This window comes from Gymnoscopelus braueri (assembly GCF_963280865.1).
Source record: "Gymnoscopelus braueri genome assembly, chromosome: 13".
Taxonomy (NCBI): domain Eukaryota; kingdom Metazoa; phylum Chordata; class Actinopteri; order Myctophiformes; family Myctophidae; genus Gymnoscopelus; species Gymnoscopelus braueri.
Genome location: NC_137615.1, coordinates 42,075,298 through 42,102,480, shown reverse-complemented (window position 1 = coordinate 42,102,480; position 27,183 = coordinate 42,075,298). Strand labels below are relative to the sequence as shown.

Genomic DNA, 27,183 nt, shown 5'->3' with positions numbered 1-27,183 from the left:
AATTACAATCCAATAAGATGATATATGGAATGGTCCATTCTGCATAATGAGTATTCTTGTGTACTTTTACATTTAGTACTGTAAGTGTATTTTGTTACCAATACTTTTGTACTTTTACCACAAAACACTTAATAGAGTTGGTCCTCAGTAATGCTCATGCTCTGTCTACTCGCTCTGGACAGTTCAGAAACCTGAACCTCAGAAAATACTTCAAGTACAATGACTTCTATTTCAGCATGCTAACTTGCTAAGAGGAGAAAGGCTGTAGTTTCAATTAGCTTAGAATCCCCATCGATTATGTCATTGGTTGGCTGGTTTCTGAACTGTCCACAGCCTACCAGAGAGATACAGAGGGAGTAGTATAAATTGTGCCATGGTGTAATGAGCATTAATGAGGACCTAGTATATAAAGATGAGGTTGAAAAGGACTGGCTCACAGTGATTCACTGTGAGAAATAAAGCTTAATACTGCTGACAGCTTTGTCAAGTGGATAATTCTAGTGTTTTATATTCAAAACTTTACTTTGGGCACTCATAAACCTTTAGTCATGTATAAACACCACACCATACTGTGTTGATTCCAGTTGTGTAAATAAATTCCAGCTTTGTAGCCACTTAACTTGAACCAGAGAATGTTGGGCTCACAACAGGTCCCACTCCCGATGCAATGCGTTGTGAGCTTGTACAATGGCTATTGTCGTCAAAGATATAATCTGATCTCAATCTCAGCTACAATTATACAGTTAGAATTAGTGTAAATGTAATGTTTCTATAATTACTGAGCTTACTGAGCAAAGAACAAATATTGTTGAAGCTGCTCCGCATCAGCCCAGTGAATACTCTTAAAGAGGCCATATATTATAAAGAGGTTATATTTCTTAAAATGGACCCTTGAGTCACACACGCGTCAGTACCTTACTCGACCACCTGAGGGCAGCAATACAACACCAATGTGACCTGTGTCCTGAGTTTTTGAGATTCATGTACCAATGCCTGTTCTGGATTTGTTTTGACTGGACCACAACAGAAATATGTTGTGTGTTCTTATTTCTGAGAAGCATGTCCGTCATGTTCTCTTAAACTAACATAAAATAAATCAAATCAATTAACTTAATGTTGCCAGCAACTTTTATTTACAAGAAAGGGTTCTCAAACATTGCCTTACAAGAGACAAAGGTTCAAAACTACCTGTATCCTGATTGTATTAACAGCAAAACTAAGATTCTGTAATCCTTGCCATGTATATTTTTAATTAGTTAATTTTCCTGGCACCCCCCTACCCTTCTCTCAAAGGTTTCCAGATGGAACTGCAAAAACAACCTTGAGACCACATCTTCCTTTTAAGCTTAACCACTTGAACTTTAGCATCCCTATCCTGGGGTGATTGACAATAAGCTAAAATAGCCCATCTACAAGCTTGTATTGTGAGCTTGTAGATCAGCTATTTTCGGCAAAGATAATAGTGTAGAGTAGACCCTATACTACGCCCTCTACTGTTTTCACCCTACAGTACAAAGTCTACACTGTAAAATGAATAGAGGGGGCCTAGTACAGCCCTACGGGACTTCACAAGTTCACAATTATCCCAATGAGATTTTCCTCACATATGTATATTTGAGGCTATTCTTATGTCACTGCTGTGACAGTAAATTTACAGAGCAGGAAATGAATGTGACACAACTAAAAGGTACAACCACATTTTATTATTTGCAACAAAGAAATGAACCACATAATATTGTACCTCCTAATCACATTACATGGAAAGGGCACATCCGTTCAGTTAAGATTAAACAAAATACAGACGGCTCATACTGTATCTACATTTAGAACAATGCCAGACAGACAGCACAGAGGGCAGAGGAGAGCCAAGTTAACATTCTTTCATTGGGTTACATTTATCTTACATCAGTGTGCAGTTGCCGCCTGCATTGCCTCATTTAAACTTGGTTACGCATCGTCTTGCACTGAACATTGCAGATCTACAAGCTCACGTGTTTGTGAGCTTGTAGATCGGCTATTTTCGGTGCGAGACACTGGTCCGCAAATAAGTATAAATCAGGTTAATGTACGTGTATGTGTGTGGATGGGTATGTGATAGTGCAACTCTCCCATCAGCTAATCTCGTCTCGCTTACAGTTCTGCCTCCTCTACCACTCCTTCAGATCATACAAAGAAATTAGTAAATTACAAATTCAGCTGACTTGACTATTCAGAAGTGATCCCAGAACCAAAGTGGGCTCCCTCATCAGTCACAGCTACGTAGCTAATCTGACCACTGGCTATGCAGTCCATAGTACAGACCAGCGACCATTCTTTTGGGTTGGGGGGTGCTTAAATGGCAAAGGACTGAAGGGTCCGAACTGCAGGCTCATTTTCTTCGTCGTCTGCTGCTCGGAGAGCGGCTCGGCGAGCGCTTACCGTCGGTCCTGATGAGAAAACAAGGGAGGAAAAAGCCGATAGTCAACACTACATTCCAACAGTAGATTAAGGTTGAGCTGATTCTTCTGGTTCTCCAAATTACAATATATTTGTATCCATCCAATAGAGATACTGGCGATCCAACTTCGACAAAAAATAAAAAGGGAATATAAATGCCAAATGGGAATATAAATGTTGCAAAGAGACAATAACAAAACTTGCTTTATCAAATTAACTACTATTGACTATGTTTTTATATTAGACAATAAACAACTACTTTGTAGGCAAGAATTGAGTCGCTGTTGATGGTGGAAGCCTAAATACAACCTTGTAAAGCATCACGGTGCAACGTGTCGTGTTCTTGTAGATCTACTAATTTTGATGTGCGAAACCAGCACGCAACTAAGAATAAATCAATCAAGAATAATGGCTTCTATTTCAGCATGCTGACTTTCCAGGAAGAGAAAGGCTGTGGTTTCTAGTAGCTTTGAATCCCCTTCAATTATGTAATTGGTGGGCAGGGTTCTGAACTGTGCACAGCTTACCAGATAAGCCTTAAATTGTGCCATCTTATAATGAGCATTAATGAGATGAGGTTGAAAAGGACTGGCCCACAGTGATTTACTGTGAGAAATAAAGCATAATACTGCTGACAGTTTTGTCAAGTGGATAATCCTAGTCAGTGTGTAGTGTGTGTTACATATTCAAAACTTGACTTTTGGACACTCAAAGCAACAATACTCACTGTGCAAAATATCCATGGAGGATCTATGCACATGACAGCTAGACATGAGTTTGTGCATGAGTGACTTATGCCTAATGTATACTCTATAGTACAATATGTCGCTTGCCTCATCTGGCATAGGCAAAATTCCACCCTCCCTTCCATGGAGACAGAGCAGAAATGAAATTTATTCAAGGTACACATTCTTTCTGTCAGTTACAGACCTGCGAGTGGACGGGGAATGTGCAGCTCTCCTGTGTCTCGGGGGAGAGTAGCTGAGTGAGCGAGAATCCCTCAGTGAATCTGCCGGCACCCTGGAAGGTTTAGGCGGGCTGGTGTGCAAATAAGTGTTAAAATCACCAGAAGAACAGATATTTATTTTCATACAAATTAACAAATAGTGCTGGCTATCTAGGGTTGGGATCCGATTCCGGTTCATTAACAATTCCCTCCTAACGGTCCCATTCCTTAGCGGTTCCCTTTAACGATTCCTATGGGGGATCCATATGGACCCTGTATACAGGTCTGTAACTCTGAGAGTGTACAAATGGAACCAAATGGACCCAACAGGTCATGTTGAGCCTGCATTTGGGATTTGTGAAAGAACTGTGGAAGGCAGCAATAACTACAAACAGGCTTTTAGCAACACGCTAGGAAAGTAGCACCTCATTCCATAAGGGGCAAATACTATAGACATAAAATTTGCTAACTAAACCTTTAAAGACAAAGGCAGAGGTACAAACTGACATGAGAAATACACCCCAGTGTCTGGTGGTTCTAGCTTGTATGTCAGCGTTCCACACAGGACACAGGGTCAGGAAAAAATATCAAATGTTTCAAAGTAAAACCTGGAAGTTCCTAAATCCTAGGTATGATTTTCTGTTCACCTTTTTTTCTTGGTTTCCTTTTCACTTCCAGAGGAGGATGATGAAGATGAGGAGCTCTGAGCTGCAGTGGTCTTTCTGTTAAGGGGCGGAAAACAGAACAATAGATGAATTATGCACACGTCCCTATTCGGCAAACAAACATTTGGCAAATATAGCACATCTACAAGCTCACAACGCATTGTGACGCCTTGTAGACCTGCTATTTTCAGTTAATACCAATCAAAGCAGTAACTCTGTATGCCTTTGTAGTTATACCATCTGTAATGTATTCAGTAACATAGGCTCACCCTTTCACCTGCTCCGCCTCGGAGTCAGAGCTATCCGACGAATTTGATGAAGACGAGGAAGAAGATGAGGAAGAGGAGGAGCTGGAGCTGCTGCTCCTTTTGCCCTTCTTTGCCTCTTTGACCCCCTTCCCATTCACGCTGCCGCTCTGCGTTATGCTGGCCTGCTCGGCAGGCTGAGCGGCCGCCGGTGGAGACCGATTCTTCGAGGTGTCTCTGACCGAATCCCTGGAGTCTGCTTTGTGGCTGGGCGGCGACGCACTGCGGGCCGGGTCAGAACGCCTGGCTTCCGTGGCATGGCCTCTGTCGTCTTTGGAGGGCACATGAGGCGGGGAGGCTTCAGTTCTCCTCCCTCTGTCCGCCTGCTCCATCCTCTTGTCCCTGGTTTCCGACGACGCCTTTGGACCCTTCTCGGCAGGGGGTGCCTCCTTTTTTTCGCGGGGTGGCGAGGGCGACGGGGAGGAAGAAGAGGACGAAGAGGAGGAGGATGAAGAAGAAGAGCGACGTTGAGCGGGTGGGGGAGCATCTCTCTGCCGTTGGCGCTCCTTCCGTTTTTGCTCCCTTTCACGCTCTGCCTCTCGCTCGCGGCCTCTCTCAGCCTCCCGTTCACGCACTCGATCGGCCTCCCGCTCACGCGCTCGCTCTGCCTCCCGCTCTCTGTTGCGCTCACGTTCCCTTTCTCGTTCCTTTTCTCTTGCTCGTTCCCGGGAGAGTGAGCGGCTGGTCCTCCTCCTGCGTGGGGGAGAGGGGGAGCGACGGGACCTTCGAGAAGACAAAACAGGGCAATAGGTTTATCAGAATACCAAGAATAAAATAAATGTATGACATAGAGTTGAGGTTTTGTTTTGAGATTGTAATTTCCCTGCTCAAAAATCCAATTCATGGTGAAAAAATACCACCCGGTTCCAGCCTAATGCAGACACATTTCAAGATCCAACTACTTGGATGGAAGTTTGCTGCCCTATACAAGTGGAGATGTTGTGAATTATGAGTTATTGGCTTGGTTGAATGCTCAATTCTGATTGGTCAATAACGACATTCAGCTGTCTGTTATTTATGGATGCAAGGTTGGACGATATGGCGAATGTATTGGCAATCGGCGATTGGATGAGTCCAAATGTAATGGTCTTAAAATATAGCCAAATTAAATGTAAAGCGCAATATTGCAAGCTTGACAACGCAGGAATGCATGTCAAGTCTTGAAACGTGTCAGTTGTTTACATCACAAGTCAATCAATGCGATTTGAAATGTGAGTTCGCTGCCCGACGCCGAGTCACTTTAGTTACAGGGGAGGGCAGACCGGGCGGGTGATTAATTTATCCCGCAGCGGCAGGATTCATTATTTCACGTTACTATATTAACCCGACACTGGCACTGCACGTGTTACAGCCGAATGTATACTTTGTCGTACGCCATACGGAGTTGAGAGCCGACCGTGATGCACAACGTGTTCATGGACTTGGCATAATGTAAAGGACTATTTCCTTTACCGTAAGCAATTGAATCATTTTTTAAATCAATTAAATCATTTTGTTATATTTTGTCAATTTATACATTTAAGTAGCCATGTAACAAACAGTGAGCTGATCATTATAGAGAAATAACGCCTAATCATCCTGTCAGGGTTTATTTCTTAATAACAACCGGCTCATTGTTCGTTATCCCTTGCTTCACATAAACAGTGATTTATACTTAGTTGCACGCTGGTGTCACACACCGAAAATAGCTCATCTACAAGCAAACAGACGGGCTATTGTCGATGTGCAACAAGACGCGCAAACAAGTATAAATCAAGGGTTATTGGATACAGAGAGGCTCTATATCTAATGTCACCTTACCTGTAGGCGGGACTGCGTCTCCTTGGGCTTCTAGACCTGCTCCTTCTAGCGAACCTCTCTCGGGAGCGATCACGCTCCCTGTCTCTCGCCCCTCTCTCTCGGTCTCTCTCACGGTCTCTATCCCGCTGCCTCTCTCTTTCTCTGTCCCGGTCAGGCTCCCGGCTTCGGCTGCGTCTCGGGGAGCGGGCCAGAGGAGGAGAGTGTCTCCCTCTGGAGCGAGGCGGGGGGTCCTGATATTGCCTCGGTGGGGTGCGGCGAGGCGCAGGGGAGGGCGAACGGCGCTGCTGGACGGCGGGGGGTTTCGGGGATGGAGGGGGTGACGTCCTCACCGCTGGGCTATACCTTTCTGGATGCTTGGCTGCTTCCTTTTCCCTCCCTCTCTCGGGATCTGCAGGGGCCATCCTCCGGGGCGGCGAGGGAGGAGGGGGGCTGGGACTGTCCACCTGCGTGGGACTGTATCGCTCCTGGCCTCTGGCTTGCTCGTCGCATCGGTCTTCGACGGGCGATCTGTGAAGAGGCCTTTCCACGTCTTCTCCTGCTCCTCTCTCATCCCGCCTCTGTCCATCTCTGTCCCCGGAGGCGGAGCTCTCTCTTCCGCCGTTTGCTAAGTACCTCTGGTAGGCAGCGCCGATGGCAGGAGCTGGAACCAGAGGGGGCGGGGTCACCTTCACCTTCACTGGGGAGCTTTTGTCCTTCCCTGTCGCGCTGGCTTTCTTCGCCTTACCCTCATCTTCCGAAGACGAGGAAGAGGAAGATGAAGAGGAGGAGGATGAAGAGGAGGAAGAGGAGCTGTCACTATCGCTATCACTGCTGCTGCTGCTGCTCTCTTTCCCTTTCTTGGCCTCCTTCTCACGCTTCTTTTCCGGAGGGCTCGGATCCCTTGTGCGTCTTTTGTCCGTCTCTGACGGCCTTTCGACTCTGCCCTTCTCCAGGGCTCTGTCTCGGTCCATCCTCCTCTCCACTCCGATGGGGCCGTCTGGGCGCCGCTCCTCTGAGGATGCTGTCTGAGCACTGGAGGGCTGAGGACCGGATCTCGGCGCATCCCTCTCCCTGCCGCTGTCCCGGCTTCGCACCCTCTCCTTCTCACTCTCTCGTCTGTCTTTGTTGGAGTCCCTCTCCCTGCCACCGTCCCGGCTTCGCTCGCGATCCTTCTCGTTCTCTCGTCTGTCTTTGTTGGTGTCCCTCTCCCTGCCGCCGTCCCGGCTTCGCTCGGGCTCGTTCTCTCGTCTGTCTTTGTTCGAATCCCTGTCCCTGCCGCGCTCCCGGCTTCGCTCGCGCTCCTTCCCACTCTCTCGTCTGTCTTTGTTCGAGTCCCGGTCCTTGCCTATCTCGTCCTGCTCACGGTCTCTCCTCTCCTCAAGCACCCGCTCCTTTGGGCGGCCGTTGGTGAGAGATGAGGGCGGGGCTGGCGATGGGGAGCGGTGTGGCGGCTGCCTGTCCCTCGGTCTGTCTCCTCTCTGTCCGTGAGGAGATGCCTCCCTCTCCTTTCCCCTCTCCCTGTCCTCTCGGTTGTCTAAGCCCCTTGGGGATGGCGCTTTCTCCTTCCTGCGCTCCGGTTCTTCGCTCCTTTCTCTACTCACCCGCTTTTTTTCCGCTGGCTCCGGTGGCGACGAAGGCGAGGAAGAGGAGGAGGAGGATGATGATGATGAAGATGATGACGATGAGTCATGTCTCTGCTTTTTGTCCTGTTTCTTCCCTTCTTTCTCTCGCTCATTCTCTCTGCTCCTGGCACGCCTGTTCTCCGTTTTAGGAGGCGGAGAGGGAGAAGAGGAGGAGTCGTGTCTGCTCCTTTGCACGGCTCCTTTCTTTCCTTTGTCCTGCTGGGCTTCTCTGCTCCTAGACCGCCTAACTCGCTCCTTCTCTCCACTTTCTGGCTGTTTGGCTCTCTCCTTTTCCCTCTCTCTGCTTCTTGGCCGCCTCTCTTTCTCCGCACTCCTGGACCGTGCAGCTTTCTCGCGTTCCCGCTCTCCGCTTCTCGAGCGCCTAACTTTCTCCCTGTCCCCACTCCTGGAGCGCCTAGCGTTCTCCCGCTCCCTCTCTCTGCTCCTGGAGCGCCTGCCTCTCTCTTGCTGTGCCGGTGGAGAAGGTGACGAGGAGTCGTGCCTTCTCCTGGAGGAGACCTTCTCCTTCTCCCTCATGTGCTCCCTTTCCCTCTCCTTGTTGGACCTCTGCTGGTGTTCGGGGGAGCTGTGGGCTCTCTGAGACTTCTGAAATACAAAGAACCAAATAAATTGCTACATCAGATCCTCTAGGTCTAAGGTGAAAACTACAATAAACTTAAGATGTCACTTGCAATGTTAAGTTGGGGGTCAAATGTACTTAACACATGGCAAGTTAATATTTTTAACCATACAATTTGACTGGTTTGATAAATTGATAGTCGCAACCGAGCCGTTTATAATTAAAATGTGTTCATATTAAATTGTCTTCAATGCTTCACCTCCACTGGCTGACTGATTAATTGAGTTAACTGACTACGAGTCATTATTTAATAAAAAACATAATACATTTGACTAACAGCTAGCCCAACGATTATCCTGCCTGTCCTCATCTAATTCTGTCAAAGGAGACACCAGCACTCAAAGACGTCAGACACTTTTAATTATTGGGCTGCAGAATAGTATGGATGTATTCCAGCAATGAAACGTGTTCCATTTGGACTATTCTGCTCATTCTGCTGCTTAATCATTAACACATCCACCGCCAAGAACGTAGTCCTACGGTCCGTTAAATCCAACTGTTAAGCGCCGAAACCGTAGTCCTACGGTCCGGGTGTTTTTTCCTTTTTTTTTTCAATTTTCTAGGGGGACCATTTTCCTTTTTTTTTTTCTTTTTTCAATTTTCTAGGGGGACCATTTTCACCACCCGAAGTCGACCGGAAGTGCGATCCCGTTTTTTGTTTCCCGTCGGCCTCCATTCTAAGTCGTACACAAAAAGCCCTGTAAACCTATGTAGTTTTTCATCCTCGCATTTCCCATGTTAACATAAACGGTCAGAACTCAAACATGGCGGCTCCGTTTGACACGTGGTTTTCACTGGGAGATACAGTGGGATGTCGCGGATGTAAACAGATCGTGTACGGCTCAATCTTAAGGATTTTAACAAGATCTATGGCGACATTAAAAAAACGAACAAAAACACCTTGGCACTGGCGAGTACATTATGAGATTAGCCCTTGGCGGTGGATGTGTTAAAAGCAACATCGTCAATATTTCGTTGATGAGTGACCGTGTCTCCTTTCTACTATATCTGTGCACCCAGTGAAAATCGGTTATTAGTCACCTTTACAACGAGGCATAACTTGTAAGGATCGTGAAACTGGTGAAGTCAAAGGAAGACAACACCCCAAGAAGACTGGTTCCTTTCTTCCAGAGATTTACAGGTTAAGATTTGCACAACGGTACCAGAAACAGATGTCAAAGTTGCAGGACCCATGCTCAGGTGCCAGTCACACACCTGTGAACGCTGGGAGAACGCTCAAAACGAGAGCGATTACCAACAGAAATATATTGGGGGATTAGGGCAATTTTTGGGGGGCCGCTACCCACACGTTTTGCCATGTTGCTCATTCCACGATTGCACTATCCTTAAAAGTTATACCTCTTTGTAAAGGTGACTAATCAACGATAACAATGATATAAAATACAATACAAATTAGTATTATTGAGGGGATGAAATAGTCGACCAAATGTAAATGTAGGAGTTTTGACACTGTGTTTGACACATATGTGCTGTGTTAATATGCAAGGAAATGCAGAAATGACTGGGTTGGTAAAAAAGGATGCACATGTCAGCTTCTGACCTCTCTTTGATGAGGACTGTCCTCCTTGCGACCCCGTCCCTGTCTGTCCGGTGACCGCCCCTTTCTGCCTTCATCCGCTCTCCTGATTGGCTGCTCCTGCTGTCGTGCTTTCTGCGGGGCTGGGGATTGGCTGGGGAATACAAGCAGGGGAAAGATTGACGGTTGGTTTGTGAAAAAAATGCTTCTTTAATGTATGCCTTGCTGAATAACTGATTAGTATCACAATACTGAATGTAAATTTTATCATCTTTGTGCAGAGAACAGACTGAGCGGCTTCTTTATGCCCCCCTAAAAACCTAATCCATCTGGTGATGTACCTGTGCGCAGAAGCTGAAGAAGCGCTCCTGCGTCTGTGAACCTTGGTTTTTGGCGGACTGCCATCGTCACTCCCCTTCCGTTTCCGCGGCGGCACCTTCTGCTTCTCACCTGAAGAACTAGGGGGGATCAAGTAGAAAAACTTAGGTTTGATTTAAGTTTCCATTTAAGAACATTTAACGTATAAGCAAAAATAACTTTGATAAAGAAAGAACAGACTGAACTTTACTTTAATTAACCACTTTATGTTCTATTGCAAGATTTTCAAAAATAGCCAATCTTCAAGCTCACAACGTGTCTGAAAATGTTTAAAGATTGAATATGAAATACTCCAAATAGGGACACAAGGTTTAAACTGGTTAAAAATCAGGACACATCAGCTGCATAATTGTCGATAGCGATATTTTAAAAACAAAAAGTACAATAATGGCTGATATATCAACCAGACCAATATTGGACACTAGGCTCTAGTTCAAACCCTGTGCATAGAAAATCTACGAGGATGTGCAGATTATGAGAGCCCAGAATTAGAAGAAATGCGCCACCTACGTACCTATCTCTGTCATCGTCATCTTCTGATGCCGCTCTGAAACAAGAGACATTTCAAATTAATATCACTGATGTCACAAATGTGAAAACAGATGATGGAAGTCAATATCAGACATCAGAACTGGCATACCGTTTCTTTTTCTTCTTTTTGGGTTTCTTCTTCTCGCGATTAGGGGATGGGGAAGGACTCTCCGAGCTGAACAAAGATGGACCAAAATGTTTTAAAAGCGTTATATAAGCCATCTGCGCTTGGATTTCGCCCCGAGATATTGAGCACTCTACAATAGTTAAGACTTCTGTACATTCTTTTGCAGTTAAACATCTTTCTTGGGGTGCGCCAGTAGCTGGACAGAGAGTGTGTTGACCTCATAATACTGAACTGTATTTCATATCCCCCATAAACCCCCTCTCCTATCTTGCCAATATGCTTTTTAAAATAAACGAGGAAAATAAAGGAGTAAAAAAAGAGGATCCTTTTAAATAATAATTGTAATGCTAAAATAAATTACATCCGTCTTCTAATGTAGCAGTCTTATTCCCAGCTGCTGTATTGACTCAATGTAGCCCTCCGTCAGCTGACCTACTAGTTCCTCACCTGTCTCTGCTCTTGTTCTTCTTTTTCTTCTTTCGGCTCTGTTTTCTGGGAGGGGAATCAGAGTTGTCTGAATCTTCAAGTATCCTGAGGGAGCGAGACAACAAACAGCCTGATAATCCTGCATAACACCTCAAAGTAACATACCAGTGAGGGGAGGTGTGCCATTTGTATGAACAAAGTTGTTTGAAACGAAGGTGTTTAAGGTATGAATCGTTTGAAACTCTAAACGTTAGTGTCTAAATGAAATGTCCTACTCCCCTGCCCTCGGAATTCCCCCCCCAAAAATGATTATGAAATAAGGAAAGCCTATTTCCAAGCCAAAAAAAAATCACTGAAGAGCTGGAAAACAGACACCCCAACTCAAACAGGGAAGTCTGGGATGTCATACCGAGTTCATGAATGATTTTGACGACTGTAAGCTGTCACTTTATAAATTTAGAAATCACACGAGCAAAGCTGTCCCAAGCCGATGTTATAGATCCGAAAAAAAGGCAGCTCAAATCCCAAGCAGATTTGCAGTCCTTTAACCTCATGAAACCTAGCATCCCTGTTCTGGGACAAACATTCTATACATCTACAAGCACACAGCACTTTGCATTGTGAGCTTGTAGATTGGCTACTTTTGGCAAAGTGATTTGGTGTGTAGGGAAAAAAGGAGCAAACCTAGTACAGAAGGTTTTAAGTGGTTTAACAGACACTCTTATGTTTGGCCAAGAAGACAGGTGTTCTTTTTTTTTTAACCTTGCTTTTATTTTCTCACTATCTGAACAGATATACTATTAAAAGAAATCTATTGCACTCAAGTGCACAGCCATCCTTCTAGTGCACAGGATCTGAGCTAATCAAGGTATATCTTAATTGACTGGTATCAATGAGGCCAGATTAAATTCCAATCCTTTGTATATTTTACCCCACTGTACTGTCTGCAGTTATTTAACCACCTAAACACTATATACTCCGTTGACCTGTGTCCCCCAGGGCACATGCCCATTACGACATGCCCAGTATAGGGACGCTAGGGTTCAACATTACCCAAAACATACAGCAGCCAGGCAGCAACGTGCGCTTAATGTTGACCACCGGTAAAATTCTTATGCAGTGTGGACATATTGCAAAGGGGAATCCTGGCAGCAGTGTCAGGAAATATTTTAATTACAGACATACAGCATTCCAGAACAAGCAAGCCATAATTGAAATGAGGAAGTTTTGGATGATTTAGAAATTTAAAATGAAAGCACTCCCAACAGCCATATGTAATATCTGCCATGTGAGTGTCTTGAGAGGCGCCAAGCCACATCTTACCTAAATTGGATAGATTTTTACTCATGTTAATGTACTTGAAGTGTGCACTGTGCAGCTGTATTGTCTGGGAAAATATAAAGATTGGATCGGTAGTCTGGCGGTACATTCATTGAACTCAGATTATACAAATGGAACCTTCTCAGTCCCCCCATGTCAAATCCATCTCTCTCATCTACTACTCACACATATTTCTGCTGCTGCTGCTTCTCCTTCTCCAGGCGTTCCTGCTCCCTCTTCTCCTTCTCCTTCACCTTGCGGTCGGGGTGGAAGGAGGAGCCGTCGACGTAGTCGGTGGCGATGCCGAAGGCTGCGCGCAGGCGGTCGTTCTTCTGCTGGTTGGCTGCCGCCAGAGCATGCGTCTCTGTCACCCTGAGAAAGACGGAGAAACCTAGAATCACCTGTTCTAAAGTTTTGATCTGGATCCGATTTCTGAACACAGAACCAACATTTTATATTGGTTAAAAGGTAGCACTGGATCACCAAAGATCTGAATCTCATATAATCCGTTTTGAAACATGCAGTTTCCAGAGTTAATCCAATTACTATTATCCAATAGGTTTTGAGAACCTGGGCCCTGAGCATTAGAAGGAAGAAGTATGCACTGGTCCTGGTAGTGAATCAGCCTTTTAACCATTGATAAATATAGGAATTGGGAAGGATAACAATTTAGCCTAAATGTTATTTTATTATTTGTGTTGCCCATTACTTTGGTTAACTCAGTGCCACCATGAAAGGATTCCTGATACTAATGGTGCATGATGTATTATGCTTGTGCGCATAATCCTTATAATTGGACAACTTGGACCACTTCCGCCCAAATATACACGCACACATACAAAAAGAACACACATCGCTCACAAAGGGCAGGTATGATATGCTTATATCCAGTGGTTGTTCTCTTTTCATATTCTACACTTTATGTACTTCAACATTTCCTTTGGGATGATCTCTTTTAAACAACAGACCGTTATGACTTATGACTTGACAAATATGTCACTGTTCATGATTTGTATGGTAGTATTTGGAGGGGGTTGCTACCGAACTTTTGTTATGTTTTTAATACAATGGCAATAAACATCTCAACTTATTTTAGATGAAGCTTTCCTATCTGTAGTAGAAGATGGATGGAAAAGCACCATGGGTACTTACGATGGTCTCTCTGTGGTAGCTGGTGGTGGCTCCTGCTTCTCTTGCAGCATCATGCGGAAGCTGTTCACTTTCTCTTCAATCTCCTCATTAGAATACCTGGACAGCAGAGGGGAGACAACACATTAAAGTTTAAACATTGTGCAATAGTTGAACAATTAACGATGTCAAAATATTACAAATTCTTAGATTTCAATTCTCTTTCTTCTATTACAAGACCAAAGTATCATTCAGGGAATAGTAGTAATAATAGTTTTTAAGTCCACCCAGTTTGTAGGGGAAATACAATTTCTATTGAAGCTGTCTTGACACTGGAGAGTAAACAAGAGAACGTACATAGATTAAAAGCGAGATTTTGGCTAAACTTTATTTTAACGGTATGAAAACCATTTGGTTCTGACCTGCAGAACGTACAGTGTGGAACTAAGAGTTGTGCAGTTTTAATTTTTTTTAACTGTCAAAACGTCCCCAAAAATACCACCGTATACTGAGGAATAAAAAAAATAAACCACACACACACACACATTGCAGGGGGCATCTACCAAGTTCCTACAATACCAGTCTGCACCGCAAATTCAGACTGCATTTCTAGGATCATAGTTGACGTCTTGAGTATTAATTCCTTTCAAACAATGTAGGATATTATGTAACACTAAATTACTGAACAGCATACAGTTAGTTATACTTTTCTTCATCTATACCCAGGATCTAGATGGACAACTTGATGGATGATACTGCAACCGGACAAATCATGTTGTACTTTTTCATCTGATCCAAGTAAAAGATTTTATCTGCAATGGAAAGAAAACTGACCTTTGAAATACAACTGAAATATGAATATGCTTCATAGACGGTCCGTTTAATCAAAATTTGTAAACTTTACATTGCGTCTCACCAATGCTAAACATGGCTAACGGTTTATGCTGTGCAGTTGTTCCAGAGTCAAACTGAAGCCTGCACTCCCGACTGTCATAGGTAGGTACTAGTATAAAGAACATAATAAGGGGAAAGGCAAGTTTATTTCAACAAGGTAATTCAATGTGTTTCACAAACACAAGTTTCAACGGTGTTTGCATTGTATGACATGATGAAATATTAGGACGGTTTTGAAACTGACACCGTTGCCATTTAAAAAAACAGGGGAAACAAAAGTACTGTTTGCACTTGACTACGTTAATGTGAGCTAAATCAGCACTGAAACGCTTGTAGCATTTTGTCAGGTCTTATAGAACTTTGTCTTTGCATTAAAGTTCCAAATCTGACATAAAAAAGTGTGACTCCCTACCCTCCTTCAAAACCACCATACAGTATAAGAGCACCTGTCTGCAATTTGCAACTGGACCTGGAAAAGTCTTCTAGCTTGCCAAAAGAAATTACCCCCACTGTTCAGCAAAAATACTTTTATTGCTCCTAGTATTATTGATTGATTTCTTGTATAGCATGTCTATATCTATATATATAGATTAATTGAATAAGGACCACAATGGAAAGTTAGAAACAAGCACTCAGGGTTTTTTGTGTTATCCTTTAGCATTATCCTTTTAGCATTATTACCTCTGCAGAGTCTGCATCTTTCTCAAACTGTTAATTAAGTATTCAATCAACCAACAAAAAGGTATATGCCTAGACCAAACATGTCAAAATAGGTATGCAAACAATTTGAACAGAAATGCCCCAATGTACAAATTTCACTCATTGAGTGTTTTTGCATGTATGCATCAAACAGATGTGCATTTAAAATGAAGAATAAAAAGAACATAATATAAATATGAAGCCAATTATCCTAAACCTAAAGCATAACTAAGGACTCGGGGAGATGCATACACATGCGCCTGAGCAAGAAAGGCCTTTTGACGAAATCCGCCAGTGCTGCTGTCCCCTATACGTTGGGTATTTCAATATTGCAGTTGTGCTTTCAAAATGTCAAACATCTACTCTTCCATGGAATTGGTCAAAACTAATACAAATGAAATTAAGTAAATAAGGTTGTCCACCCTTTCATCCACATCCAATCAGAACTGTAAGAGCTATGGTTGTTAAACACATAAAACAGTGACTGCAATACCCGTCACTGTGCCACACGTGTGTAATAATCCACAGATGCAAGAAACCCCCATCAAATGAAATGTAAACCAACCAGCTGTTCATGTTTTAGATTTGTGATATGATCCCGTGGGATTTTAAGAATTGTAAACACAGGGATTCTTATAACCTCGTCCCACCTATTCACATAGTATGCTGCCTCACAGCTTAGCTTGCCTTTTTGTCAAACCAAAGGCATTTGAGCCAACGTGAATACAGGCTCTGTCCCTCTTACCCTTGCTCCTCCATCATGTCCTGCAACTCGGCACACTTGACCTCCAGCTGCCTCTTCCTCTGGTGCTCCAGGATGTCTGCATTGGGCTGCCTGTTGAGCTGACTCTCCAGACGTTCTCTGTCCTTCTCGTCCCGCTCGCCACCGCGCTCGTCCCGGGGACGCTTGGCGCGCAGGCTGGACAAGTTGCGCTGCACATAGCCGTTGGTGCCGCTGCCACGGGGAGTGGTCAGTCCAATGCCGTTGTACATGTCTCCACTGAGGACAGAGGGAAAGAAAAAGGGTTAAGTTGGGAACTCACAATGTTAACTTCATTCCACATGACTGCAAAATTAGGTCCACAATGGTGTAAAAGTAGAATATGATAGAAGTAGAGCTGTCCCTTCAGTCAATCCATCTGTCAGTTTGGTCATAGTCGACGAAGGGCGTGTTTTTTTCCACACACATCATCTCTTGTAAACTCTAGAATCTAGAGTCTAGATATAACCCTTTAATACTGACAGTCAATAACTTTTACTAGCCAGTAGCTATTGTGAAATTAACATTCGATGTTCAAATCTCAAGCTCAACAACCTAAAAAAAGGCAATCTGAAAGTGAAACCTCTCAGTAGGCCCTAGGGGTTCTAGAGTATTAGCTCATGGTACGTGTGTGCGTGTAAAAATGATGGATATATGCCGCTATGTGACGGCTAGGTAAAAAGACAACGCGGGTCATAATTTCTGGTGACGTAGATGAGTTCTAGTAGTGGGAACATTATTGGACAGGGCAGAAAATGTTACTACGCCTAAAAAATGCAGAGGGAGGGAGTCATGTAATATGCATAAATAAAACCTTCCGAGCCCGATGAGCAGATTAGTATATTTGGTTAAGTAAATGCACTGTGATTTCCCGATGGGAACAGAATCAGCTCCAATCACAAACTGGACTAGCATGTCAGGGACAGGTTCATCTCAGGCCTTCATCTATGTTGCCATGTCGACTTATTATAAGCGATTTTGGGCTTCTTTTTCTGTAAAGTTGTTTGTAAAAATTGGTAGTTGAAGGTTGCAGTTTTTTGGGCTTGTTTCCCAAAGTGTTGTTGCTTATTTGGGTTTGTTTCCTAATGTTTAAACCGGTGGTTCTTAAACATAATGTAGTCCATGTCAAGGACCCCCAAATTAATATGTATTCGTCCACAGACCCCCCCCCCCCCATCTAAAAATAATTAGTGCCCGCCAGGGACCCCCATAACAAGATTTGTGTTGGGAAAAAAGAGGTAATTTTGGACATTTTTGAAACATTTTAACAAGATTATTTTTCTCTTTTTATTTGAAAATAGCAGATCACAAGCTCACAAGGCGTTGCGTTCTGAGCTTGCAGATCGGCTATTATCAAATAACCGTAGCCTAGTCGCTTCTTCTGGGCTCGTTTTCACAGACCTGGTCGCTTATTTCTCTCGCAGAATCACACTGGCCTTCATGTTGCTCACTAACAAAAGACTGCTCCAAGTTGTTGCGCATAAGCACGTGTGTCATACATACCAAAGGCCTGTTCCTCCTAGAAAAGGCCTGGTTAATAGAGTACGTACTAACCTCGTAGTTGAGACGGTGTCGCTTGATACAAATATATTAAAAAAAAGAACAGATCTACAAGCTACCAAGTTAACTCATCGCGATGGTTGTAGATCGGTTCTTTATAAGCTGCTCTGATCTTTTTCGACAAGCGACACCGCGGTACTACGAAGTTATAAATGACAGCTTACTGTTATTACCACTCAATTTAAAGGACAATCAATCCCTTGGGGTTTCAAGTGTACGTGCAAAAATGCATAAACAATGAATAATACTATGTATTAACGTCGTATTATAATTATTAAACAACCATAACAGTTAAATGTTAGGCCGCTCCACACAGGTCGCTGCTATACTAGCTAACCCGCTCCTCTAAGCTAACGTCGCAGCTAACAATGCTAACATTATTACCTGTGTTTCCTCCGCGAACGGGGAGAACAACGTCGGAGGAGGTCGACTCAACGCCGACGGAGAACTAAAATAAAACTCCCAAATCCCTCGGCTGGCTCTCCGGTAATGCCTTGTCTGTTGTGTGTGGTGTGAAAAGTAAAACAGTGGTGATGCTGCTAACCCACTACTAGCTAGCACCGTCCTGTCTGTCTACTCTGTTCACGCCTAGCAGCAGCGGCGGCCACGTGATGACGTTGGTCGTGTCCGGCGTTGCCAGATTCTGGGAGAGAAATAAGCAACCGGGTCTATGAAAACAAGCCCAAAAGAAGCCACTAGACTGGAGCCACATGACCACTTTATTGGCTATTTTGTGAGCTTGTAGATCTGCTACTTTCAAAAAGATCTTGAAAAGAAAAAGTGAATATATTTGAACGTTACATTTATTTTCAGATGGGGGGTCTGCAGAGAAATACATACATTTCGGCCTTGACATGCAAATGTTTGAGAACTGGTTTAAACAATAATGATACAATAATAATTGGAGCAAGCCCAAATAATTACACTTTAAAAACAAGCCCAAAAACCGCAACCCGCAACTACCAATATTTACAAGCAACTTTACAGAAAAATAAGCCCCAAGTCGCTTATAATAAGCAGACATGGCAACGCTGGTCAGCGTTGCCAGGTTTTGCGAGAGAAACAAGCAACGAAGTCTATGAAAACAAGCCCCAAAGAAGCGACTACAATACGCCACATATGAGCCCTTTAAACTTATTTCGTAGGCATCGGCCTACAAGCTCACAACCCGTCTGGAATGCGAGCTTGTAGATCTGATATAAAAAATATATTATTTTTTTCAGATGGGGGTCTGCACTCTGCACACACACTGCACAAATTCAATGCTTCATGGGGTGTGTAATTGATAGAAAAATAAGTCACACACTCTGACTGCTACACCAACTTGCAGCCAACAGCACAATAAGTACATGTAACTGTATATAACAGCAGTGGTTCTCAAACTTTTTAATTTCAAGAACCCCCAGTTTATAAGGATAAGGATAATTCCTTTTTAACAGGTCGTTCATGAAAGTCCTTGCGGTCTTGTTTCCAATGAGGGCCTGTGAGCAATTAGGGGTTAAGAGTCTTGCTCAGGGACAAATTTCATTTCATCGACACATATGCTGGCCTGGCCTGGAATCATACCTGGGGCAACCAGGGCCTCTGGTTCCCTAGGCGGGCTCACTAACCACTCAGCTATGGCCGCCCCTGCATGTATTAGGCCACGGATCCCCATGATTCTTAAGATTGTAGAAATGGAACCAAATGGACCCGTAGGCGATATGGTTCTATTTGTACACTCTCAGAGTTACAGACCTGGGGGTATATTTGGTCTTAACTATCAATAATTTAATTGGGGACCCCCTGGAACCCCCTCAAAGGTCCCACTGGCCAACAGGATCAACAGCACACATACACACAATTAACTGCAAAAGCATATCAACTAATGCTGCCTTATTTAAGTGATGGGGAAATAACAGATAGCATGTAATAGAGGTTTTGTACAAGTGTGACATCTAGTGGCTGAATGTTGTCTAGTACTCCTTTAGTTACTTGTAATGTAGCAGATCTAGTAATTGAGGTGTATTCTACATTTGCACTGCTAAATCCCTTAAACGTGAACCCTAGCGTCCCTATTCTGGGCATTTTATAAGAGACTAACATTCAGCAAAAATGTGCAAACATTCGCCAAAAATAGCCAATCCACAAGATCACAACGTGACGCGTTGTGAGCTTGTAGATTGGCTATTGGCAAAGAGATTTGGTGTAGAGGAAGAAAAGGAGGGGACCAAGTATAGACGTCTGGGGGACACCGGTCAACAAAGTATATAGCGTTTAAGTGGTTAAATGTCACCTGTAATGTATATCTTCGTAAAGATATACAGTAGCTGTACCATTTGAGCTTTAAGCTGTATGGCGTCATCAAATAGAGAGGCAGTTGTTGATGGATTTCTCGCTGACGACCACTGTGTCTGCCTGCACCCTGGCAGAAGACACCACACTGACGTTCCTCATGGCCTGGTTGATCGGCATCACACCATTCTCCACTGACAGACAGCTCTGCACAATTGGCTAAGTCAGGGAGAGAGAAAACAGCCTCTGATTTCAAAAGTATTTAGAGGTAGTAGCTCCGTTTGTATGTTTATATGTGCAGAAGGTCTATGTCAGAGGCCCACTCGGTACAGATAGTGCAGGAATGGTTAGTAATGGTTAGTAGTCCTTCAGGAACGGTTAGTAGTTCCATTTGCTAACCTTCTCTTATCACAACAGTTCCCAAATCTTGCTGCTGTGTTCACACATTGTACAGTATTTCTCCCAGTAGGTATGGGAGTTTTCTTTCTTCATTGGTCCTGTTTTCAAACTCACTTAAGGTGTATGTAATCTGTGGGAAGTATGTGTCTCTGATGTCTTGGTATAGTGGGCAGTTACACAGTAAAATCCTCAGCGTTAGCCTCTTAAGCTCTATAAACTCATATGATGAATAGCGAAATTATCCATCTACAAGCTCACAACGCATTGCCATGCCGCACGTTGAGCTTGTAGATCTGCTATATTTGGCGAATGTTCCCCCCAGAATAGGCATGCTGGAGTTCAAGTAGTTAAGCCCTATAAACCTCGTCATAGGACGAAAAGTGAAAAACACGTCTACAAGATCACATCACATTGCCATATGATGTGTTGAGTTTGCAGATCTTAGCTTTGGTTTCTTGTGGTGATTTCTGTAACATATTTTAACTAGGGGTTGTCCTTAGTCTGATCCCTACCCTTCGAGCTGTTCGACATGGTTGGACCTGCCAGGAGCTTAGCTCTCTGGGTCACTGGGATAACACAAGCTCCTCCACCAACGACAAGGTGACAACCCATGAGAGGAGAACCCGATTTAGTCGTTGCCAATTCCCAATTGTCCCCAAGTGTCCTTCGGTCCCTGTTGCTGGCACCACCACCTCCACAGCTGGGGTGGTATAAACTACTGTGTGCATCCTCCCATACACACTTGCCATTAGCTTCTGCGCTGCAGCAAAAAGGACGGTCACCTGATCCATCGACAGCTTAAGTTCCCACCCGTAAACACGGCCAATTGTGTTTGATGGAGCGCCAGGCCAAGCTGGAGGCACCGCTTTTGCTGCTGGGTGTTGAACCCAGCTGCGGTGGTGGGAGAGTGTTTTACCTCTACCTCACCCAGACGCCCCATAGACAGACAGACAGACAGACAGACAGACAGACGCCGCTAAAACAGTGGTGGAAAAAGTACTCAAATGTTTTACTTAAGTAAAAGTATCAATACTGCAATGTAGAAGTACTCTGTTACAAGTAAAAGTCCTGAATAAAGAAATGACTTGAGTAAAAGAACAAAAATATTGGTATCAAAATGTACTTAAAGCACCAAAAGTAAAAGTACTAAAATGTTTGAAAATTATTAATTATTATAATTAATTACATTTTCAAATAGCCTAGGTATAAAATAGGGCTAAAGTGGTTAATGTATGTTTTATAATGTAATAATTTATGTCTGAAAAGTAACTAAAGTTTTCAAATAATTGTAGTGGAGTAAAGGTACAATATTTGCCTTTTAGTTGTAGTGGAGTAGAAGTAAAAGTATAGACAATTGGAAATACTCCAGTAAAGTAAAAGTACCTCAAAATTGTACAGTAAAAGTACTTCAAAATTGTACTTAAGTACAGTACTTGAGTAAATCTACTTAGTTACTTTACACCACTGCGCTAAACGCTCAGGCGCAAAACGCTACCTAGAGCCTGGCCTCGCAAGCTGCCAAGGCCAGTGATCACAACGGTGAAGGGCGGCTCAAGCTAGCCCGCCAGACGCGAGGCCAACTGACTGGTGAAAGATGAAACCTACCGCTGAGTAGCACAGAGGACAGACAAAAGAAGAGGCTGCAGCTACGTTCAGTCAGTAGAAACGGGTAAACATACATACGATAGATAGACAGACATATATTCTATTTTCTTTTTGTTTTTTTGTTTTGTTTTTTTTTGTAGTTTTTTTGTGCATTTTTTAGTTATTTAAAGTAATACTAGGTAACGTTTTCAACAAAACTAAAGTTAAATTGTATATCTTTTGCGAGTGGCAAAAGTTTCACAACACCCACTCCGTGAATTTCACCCCCGGAAGCCTTTTATTTATATATTTTCTATTGAACGTGTACGGGGGGGACTTTCCCGGGGAAATGACGTTCCTGGCCAACGTCATGACGTCGTGGCCGACGTCCTCAGGAACTACCGCAACGGTTTCCTGTTTGGCCAGGAACTACCACGCTATTAACAAAAAGGAACCTCACGCTGATTTTAAGATAATGTAGGATTGGAAGATCGAAAAAGAACAGAAAAAGAAAGCACAGCTCATGGTAACTAATGCTCCACTGGCTAAGAGAAACGATCCGTAGATAGTATAAAACAATTAAAAGATCGCTTTTTGAAACGCTTCCGGCTTCCGGTGAAAACGAATGGAATTCTGGGTAATCGAGGACTAGGGAAATTGTATGCAGTGACGGTAGTGACCAGCAGAGGTTGCTAAAAATCGTTAGTTGTGAATTTGCATTGTACAACTTTAAAGTTAAAAGTCTATAAAGTAGAACATGTAAACCTTCCCAGATTCACTTCCTGCTGAACAGGTGCCCAACCAACCCCCATAATGAATTAGAAAAGATAGACAGACATTTGTTTTGTTGTATTTTTCCTTAACAACTATTTCTCTTGTGTTATCCTTTTAGCCTTAATGACTGACTGTACCTCGTTTACATTCCTGACTAATAAATTATTCAATCAATCAATCAAAAACAGGAAAAAGTTATCAACCACCACCCCTTAATCCATTAAGACCGGGAACGCAATCAGTGTCATTTTAAGATTGCTTTGGGCTATTCTAAAATAGCAGATCTACAAGCTCATAGGAACTTATAGATTTATTTTTGAAATATAAAGTTGTGAAAATGTGTGCAAATCTTTGAATATAAATACATTTTTAACTCAAATATTTTCTTCTGGGGGTCTCTGGAACAACATATTTTGAGTTGTGTGGGGGGGGGGGGGGGTCCGCGGACAAATACATATCATTTTGGGGGTCCTTGACATGAAAACAGTTTCAGAACCACTGATATTATAGCAACATAGGTTTTTCTCCAAAAAAAAATGCTAGGATTTAGAAGACATTTGTAGAATCCCCCAGAAGCAAAGATTTGAGTAAAAAAATGTATATATTTTCACGATTTAAAAGAAATATCAGATCTACAAGCTCATAGCGCGGCACTCGGTGCCACGCTATGAGCTTGTAGATCTGATATTTTTGAATAGCCAAAGAACTCATTTGCAATGATTACTTACAATGATTCAAGATTTATCCAGGGGTGGTTCAACAGGTCCGTTAATGTCGCCCTGGATGCTGGATCTGTGACGAGACAATGGTTCAAGCACTCCAGGCCTCCTGAAAATATATAATTAAAAGTTAGTGAAACGGTGTGTGTGTGTGTGTGTGTTAAAAGTTAGTGAAACGGTGTGTGTGTGTGTGTGTGTGTTAAAAGTTAGTGAAACGGTGTGTGTGTGTGTGTGTGTGTGTGTGTTAAAAGTTAGTGAAACGGTGTGTGTGTGTGTGTGTGTGTGTGTGTGTGTGTGTGTGTGTGTGTGTGTGTGTGTGTGTGTGTGTGTGTGTGTGTGTGTGTGTGTGTGTGTGTGTGTGCATCTACAGGATGAGAAACATGAAAACATGATGAGCTTTTACTGCATTTTGAACAACACAACTCACCAATGAAGGAAGGCTGGAAGAGGGTTGCAGACTCTCTGGTCTCTGGTGTGGTGTAGAAACTGGTGGTGCTCTCCTGAGTGTACAATAGAAGGAGTACATTGAGAGATAACACATTTTGTTAGTCGTGTTCTTAAAAAGAGCCGTACAGGTGATATGCCCCATAATGAATTAGATAAGATAGATAGATAGATTTATTTTGTTGTATTTTTCCTTAACAACCATTTCTCTTGTGTTATCCTTTTAGCCTTAATGACTGACTGTACCCTCGTTTACATTCCTGACATCGTTTACATTCCTGAATAAATTATTCAATCAAAAACAGAAGAAAAGTTATCAACCACCACCCCTTAATCCATTAAGACCGGGAACGCATCAGTGTCATTTTAAGATTTCTTTGGGCTATTCAAAGATTTTTTTTAAATAAAGTTGTGAAAATGTGTGCAAATCTTTGAATATATGTACATTTTTAACTCAAATATTTGCTTCTGGGGGTCTCTGGAACAACATATTTTGAGATGGGGGTGGGGGGGGGTCCGCGGACAAATACATATCATTTTGGGGGTCCTTGACATGAAAAAAGTTTGAGAACCACTGATATTATAGCAACATAAGTTTTAAAAAAATTAGAAGACATTTGTAGAATCCCCCAGAAGCGTTAGAAAATGTATATATATTTTCACGATTTTAAAAAATTTTATGAGCTTGTAGATCTGCTATTTTTGAATAGCCTAAGAACTCTAAAAATGACACACAGATGCGTTCCCGGTCTTCATGGGTTAACTTAACCTTGAACCAGACTACATTACAGTCATTTAGCAGACGCTTTTATCCAAAGCGACTTACAATAAGTAAACAATCAATATGGAAACATTATAACAAACTACAAACAATGGGAGCAGCTGTGTGCCCCAGGGGCGAGGCGCGCAGGCCCACTAGTGTGTGGACACGGCGCTAATTAGAGTTATTATTTACAATGATAATTTGCAATGATTACTTACAATGATTCAAGACTTATCCAGGGGTGGTTCAACAGGTCCGTTAATGTCGCCCTGGATGCTGGATCTGTGACGAGACAATGGTTCAAAAAGTCCTGGCCACCTGAAAAGATATAATTAAGTTAGTGAAACGGTGTGTGTGTGTGCGCGTGTACTGTGTACTGTAGGTGAGAGAGAGTGACAAAGAGACTGTGTGAAAGCAAGCATGTTTGCATACATCCATAGTTACGCAGTCTAAATGCAACAGTTAGTGTAAAAATGGGTGAGTGTGGCTCCATTTGTGCAATAATTCATAGTTTATTTTATCAAATACTTTATGAGTCAGAAATGTAAACAGCCCGTGGTACAGTAAGACATTAAAGCTTAAAGGATAAGTGAAAATAAATAAAAGGAAGTATTTTGCTGTGTACTTGAGTGTGTGTACTGTATGTCTTACATTGGGACAGCTGCTCAGTGTTCATCTCTGGCACTTGGAAGCTGTAATCGTAATCATTGTCGAAGTCGAAGGGAAAGCATCCAAACGAGATGACGTACATCACCACTCCAAGTTGCCACACGGTGTAGGGGATTGCCCTGTAGCGCGGCTTCAGGGCGTTTTTTTCTCCAAAGAACTCTGGAGGGAAGTAATCCAAGGTTCCTAGAATCCACACAGAGAGAAAGAAAGGGTAAGAGCAAGTGAGAACAAACAAGCAGGCATTGCAACCTTATGTTATGCCCATGCCCTTATGTAATGTCCAGAGCAGACAGAGGCGGAAATGGTCAAACAAGAATATTGTGGGAGGGAAGCCAGTCTGTGTTTTTTGTCACTGCACTGGCAACTCCTACAGGTTGATCAAGGACGCCTGTCAGCAGGCATGTTGAACTGTGAGGAATAGGGTGGTTCCTCCACACACACACTACGTCCTCCCGCGTGAAAAGAAGCGGCAGGCTTCAGAAAATTACATTTTCTATGAATTGAGTACAAAGGACCCCAATGGAAACAAACCATAGTGGGATTAAAATCCTCTTAGCAGAACTTGTATTGAACTGTACTTTCCTGTGCTTTTTTTTGCAAACTGCTAATAAAGTATTCAATCAAAAAAGGCAATGCCATGTGTATAGGAGGAGGTGTGATATCATCCCTGGGACCAACCAGTCCAACAACCAACCAGTAAGATAATGCTAAGATAATGCGAAGATAATGGGGAAAGTTGGCATACAAAAAGGAAAAAGACAAAACAATATTGTACCAGCTTCGTCGGTATATTCCTCATCTGTCTCGGTGCAGCTATAGCCAAAGTCTATGACCCTGACTACTGGACCCTGAGAGCCTGTCTGCACGATTATGTTATCCAGCTTGATGTCCCTGTGAACAACACCTTTCTGATGGAACTCCGTCAGTGCGTCCACTAGCTGCTTTATTATGGTCTGAGGGAGAGAGAGAGAGAGACAGGACCAGGGGATATGACAGAGAAAGACATGTTATGAGACTGTTTGAAATGACATAGTACCCGCCCAACACACACAGGTTCCATCTAATTGTTTCCACCCAGTTTTTTCCATCCATCCATCCATCCATCCTCTTACCTTAGCCTCATGCTCCGACAGGCTGTCTCCTCTGATGTAGTCACACAGGTCCATGGAGGGGACGGGTCTCTCCAGGACCAGGACCACCTGCTGACCCAGGTCAACCCAGTCCAGCAGGGTGACGGCTGCAGACTCACCAACCGAGGTCCCTGCTACAAGTCTCTGCAGCAACACCTCCGTGGGAATCCTGAGCAGGTTCCCGTTCACAGTCTGAAGTCACAGTAACAAAGACTCTATTACATAATGATCTACTAGTATATGGCCATGACAGTGACTGGTTTCAGGTAAATGTATTGTCTAGAATAGATTCTCCCACATAATATGGGGAGAGACACTATATTATAGACAGAAGAACTGGTGAACATTTCAAACAACTAAAAACAACTCACCACTTCTGTGTAGGTCACCTTCTCCTTTGGGATGTATTTTATCGCCACCTTGAGGAGAGAGACACAAATATATCATTCATACATGGATTCATCGATGATAGGTCAATAAATAAGGTGTGTGTGTGTGTGTGTGTGTGTGTGTGTGTGTGTGTGTGTGTGTGTGTGTGTGTGTGTGTGTGTGTGTGTGTGTGTGTGTGTGTGTGTGTGATACTTACAGGCAAGCTGTCAGCTCTACGGTAGCCTCCAAAGACGGTCCCAAAGCCTCCTTCCCCCAAAGGCTCTTGTTGGACATATTTATATGGC

The 27,183-nt window shown here is 43.2% G+C and overlaps 1 protein-coding gene across 2 annotated transcripts; it reads right to left on the bottom strand.

The window, feature by feature from the left end:
• Positions 1-1,681: 1,681 nt before the first annotated feature.
• Positions 1,682-18,334, bottom strand: srrm2 (serine/arginine repetitive matrix 2). Of its 2 annotated transcripts, none has more exons than XM_080446823.1 (14): positions 18,138-18,334; positions 16,179-16,433; positions 13,865-13,960; positions 12,899-13,084; positions 11,414-11,497; positions 10,949-11,014; positions 10,819-10,855; positions 10,272-10,375; positions 9,955-10,084; positions 6,153-8,359; positions 4,317-5,075; positions 4,030-4,104; positions 3,367-3,474; positions 1,682-2,426 (listed from the first exon to the last, which is right to left on the bottom strand). In XM_080446823.1, the coding sequence occupies exons 2-14, from the start codon at positions 16,424-16,426 to the stop codon at positions 2,369-2,371; spliced, it is 4,158 nt and encodes a 1,385-aa protein (XP_080302949.1). In that variant the 5' UTR covers positions 16,427-16,433; positions 18,138-18,334; the 3' UTR covers positions 1,682-2,368. The 2 variants fall into 2 exon arrangements, with proteins under 2 accessions (XP_080302949.1, XP_080302948.1); XM_080446822.1 differs by having other exon boundaries at positions 10,272-10,388; positions 10,823-10,855.
• Positions 18,335-27,183: the final 8,849 nt, after the last annotated feature.

Excerpts from the sequence above, each read along its gene's own strand:
- srrm2 (XM_080446822.1), bottom strand. The coding sequence starts at position 16,426 with ATGTACAACGGCATTGGACTGACCACTCCCCGTGGCAGCGGCACCAAC. Across the intron at positions 13,085-13,864 it reads GCTACCACAGAGAGACCATC|GGTGACAGAGACGCATGCTC; the intron begins GTAAGTACCCAT and ends CGTCTTTCTCAG. Across the intron at positions 5,076-6,152 it reads AGACGCAGTCCCGCCTACAG|GTCCCGTCGCTCCCCCTCTC; the intron begins GTAAGGTGACAT and ends GTCTTCTCGAAG.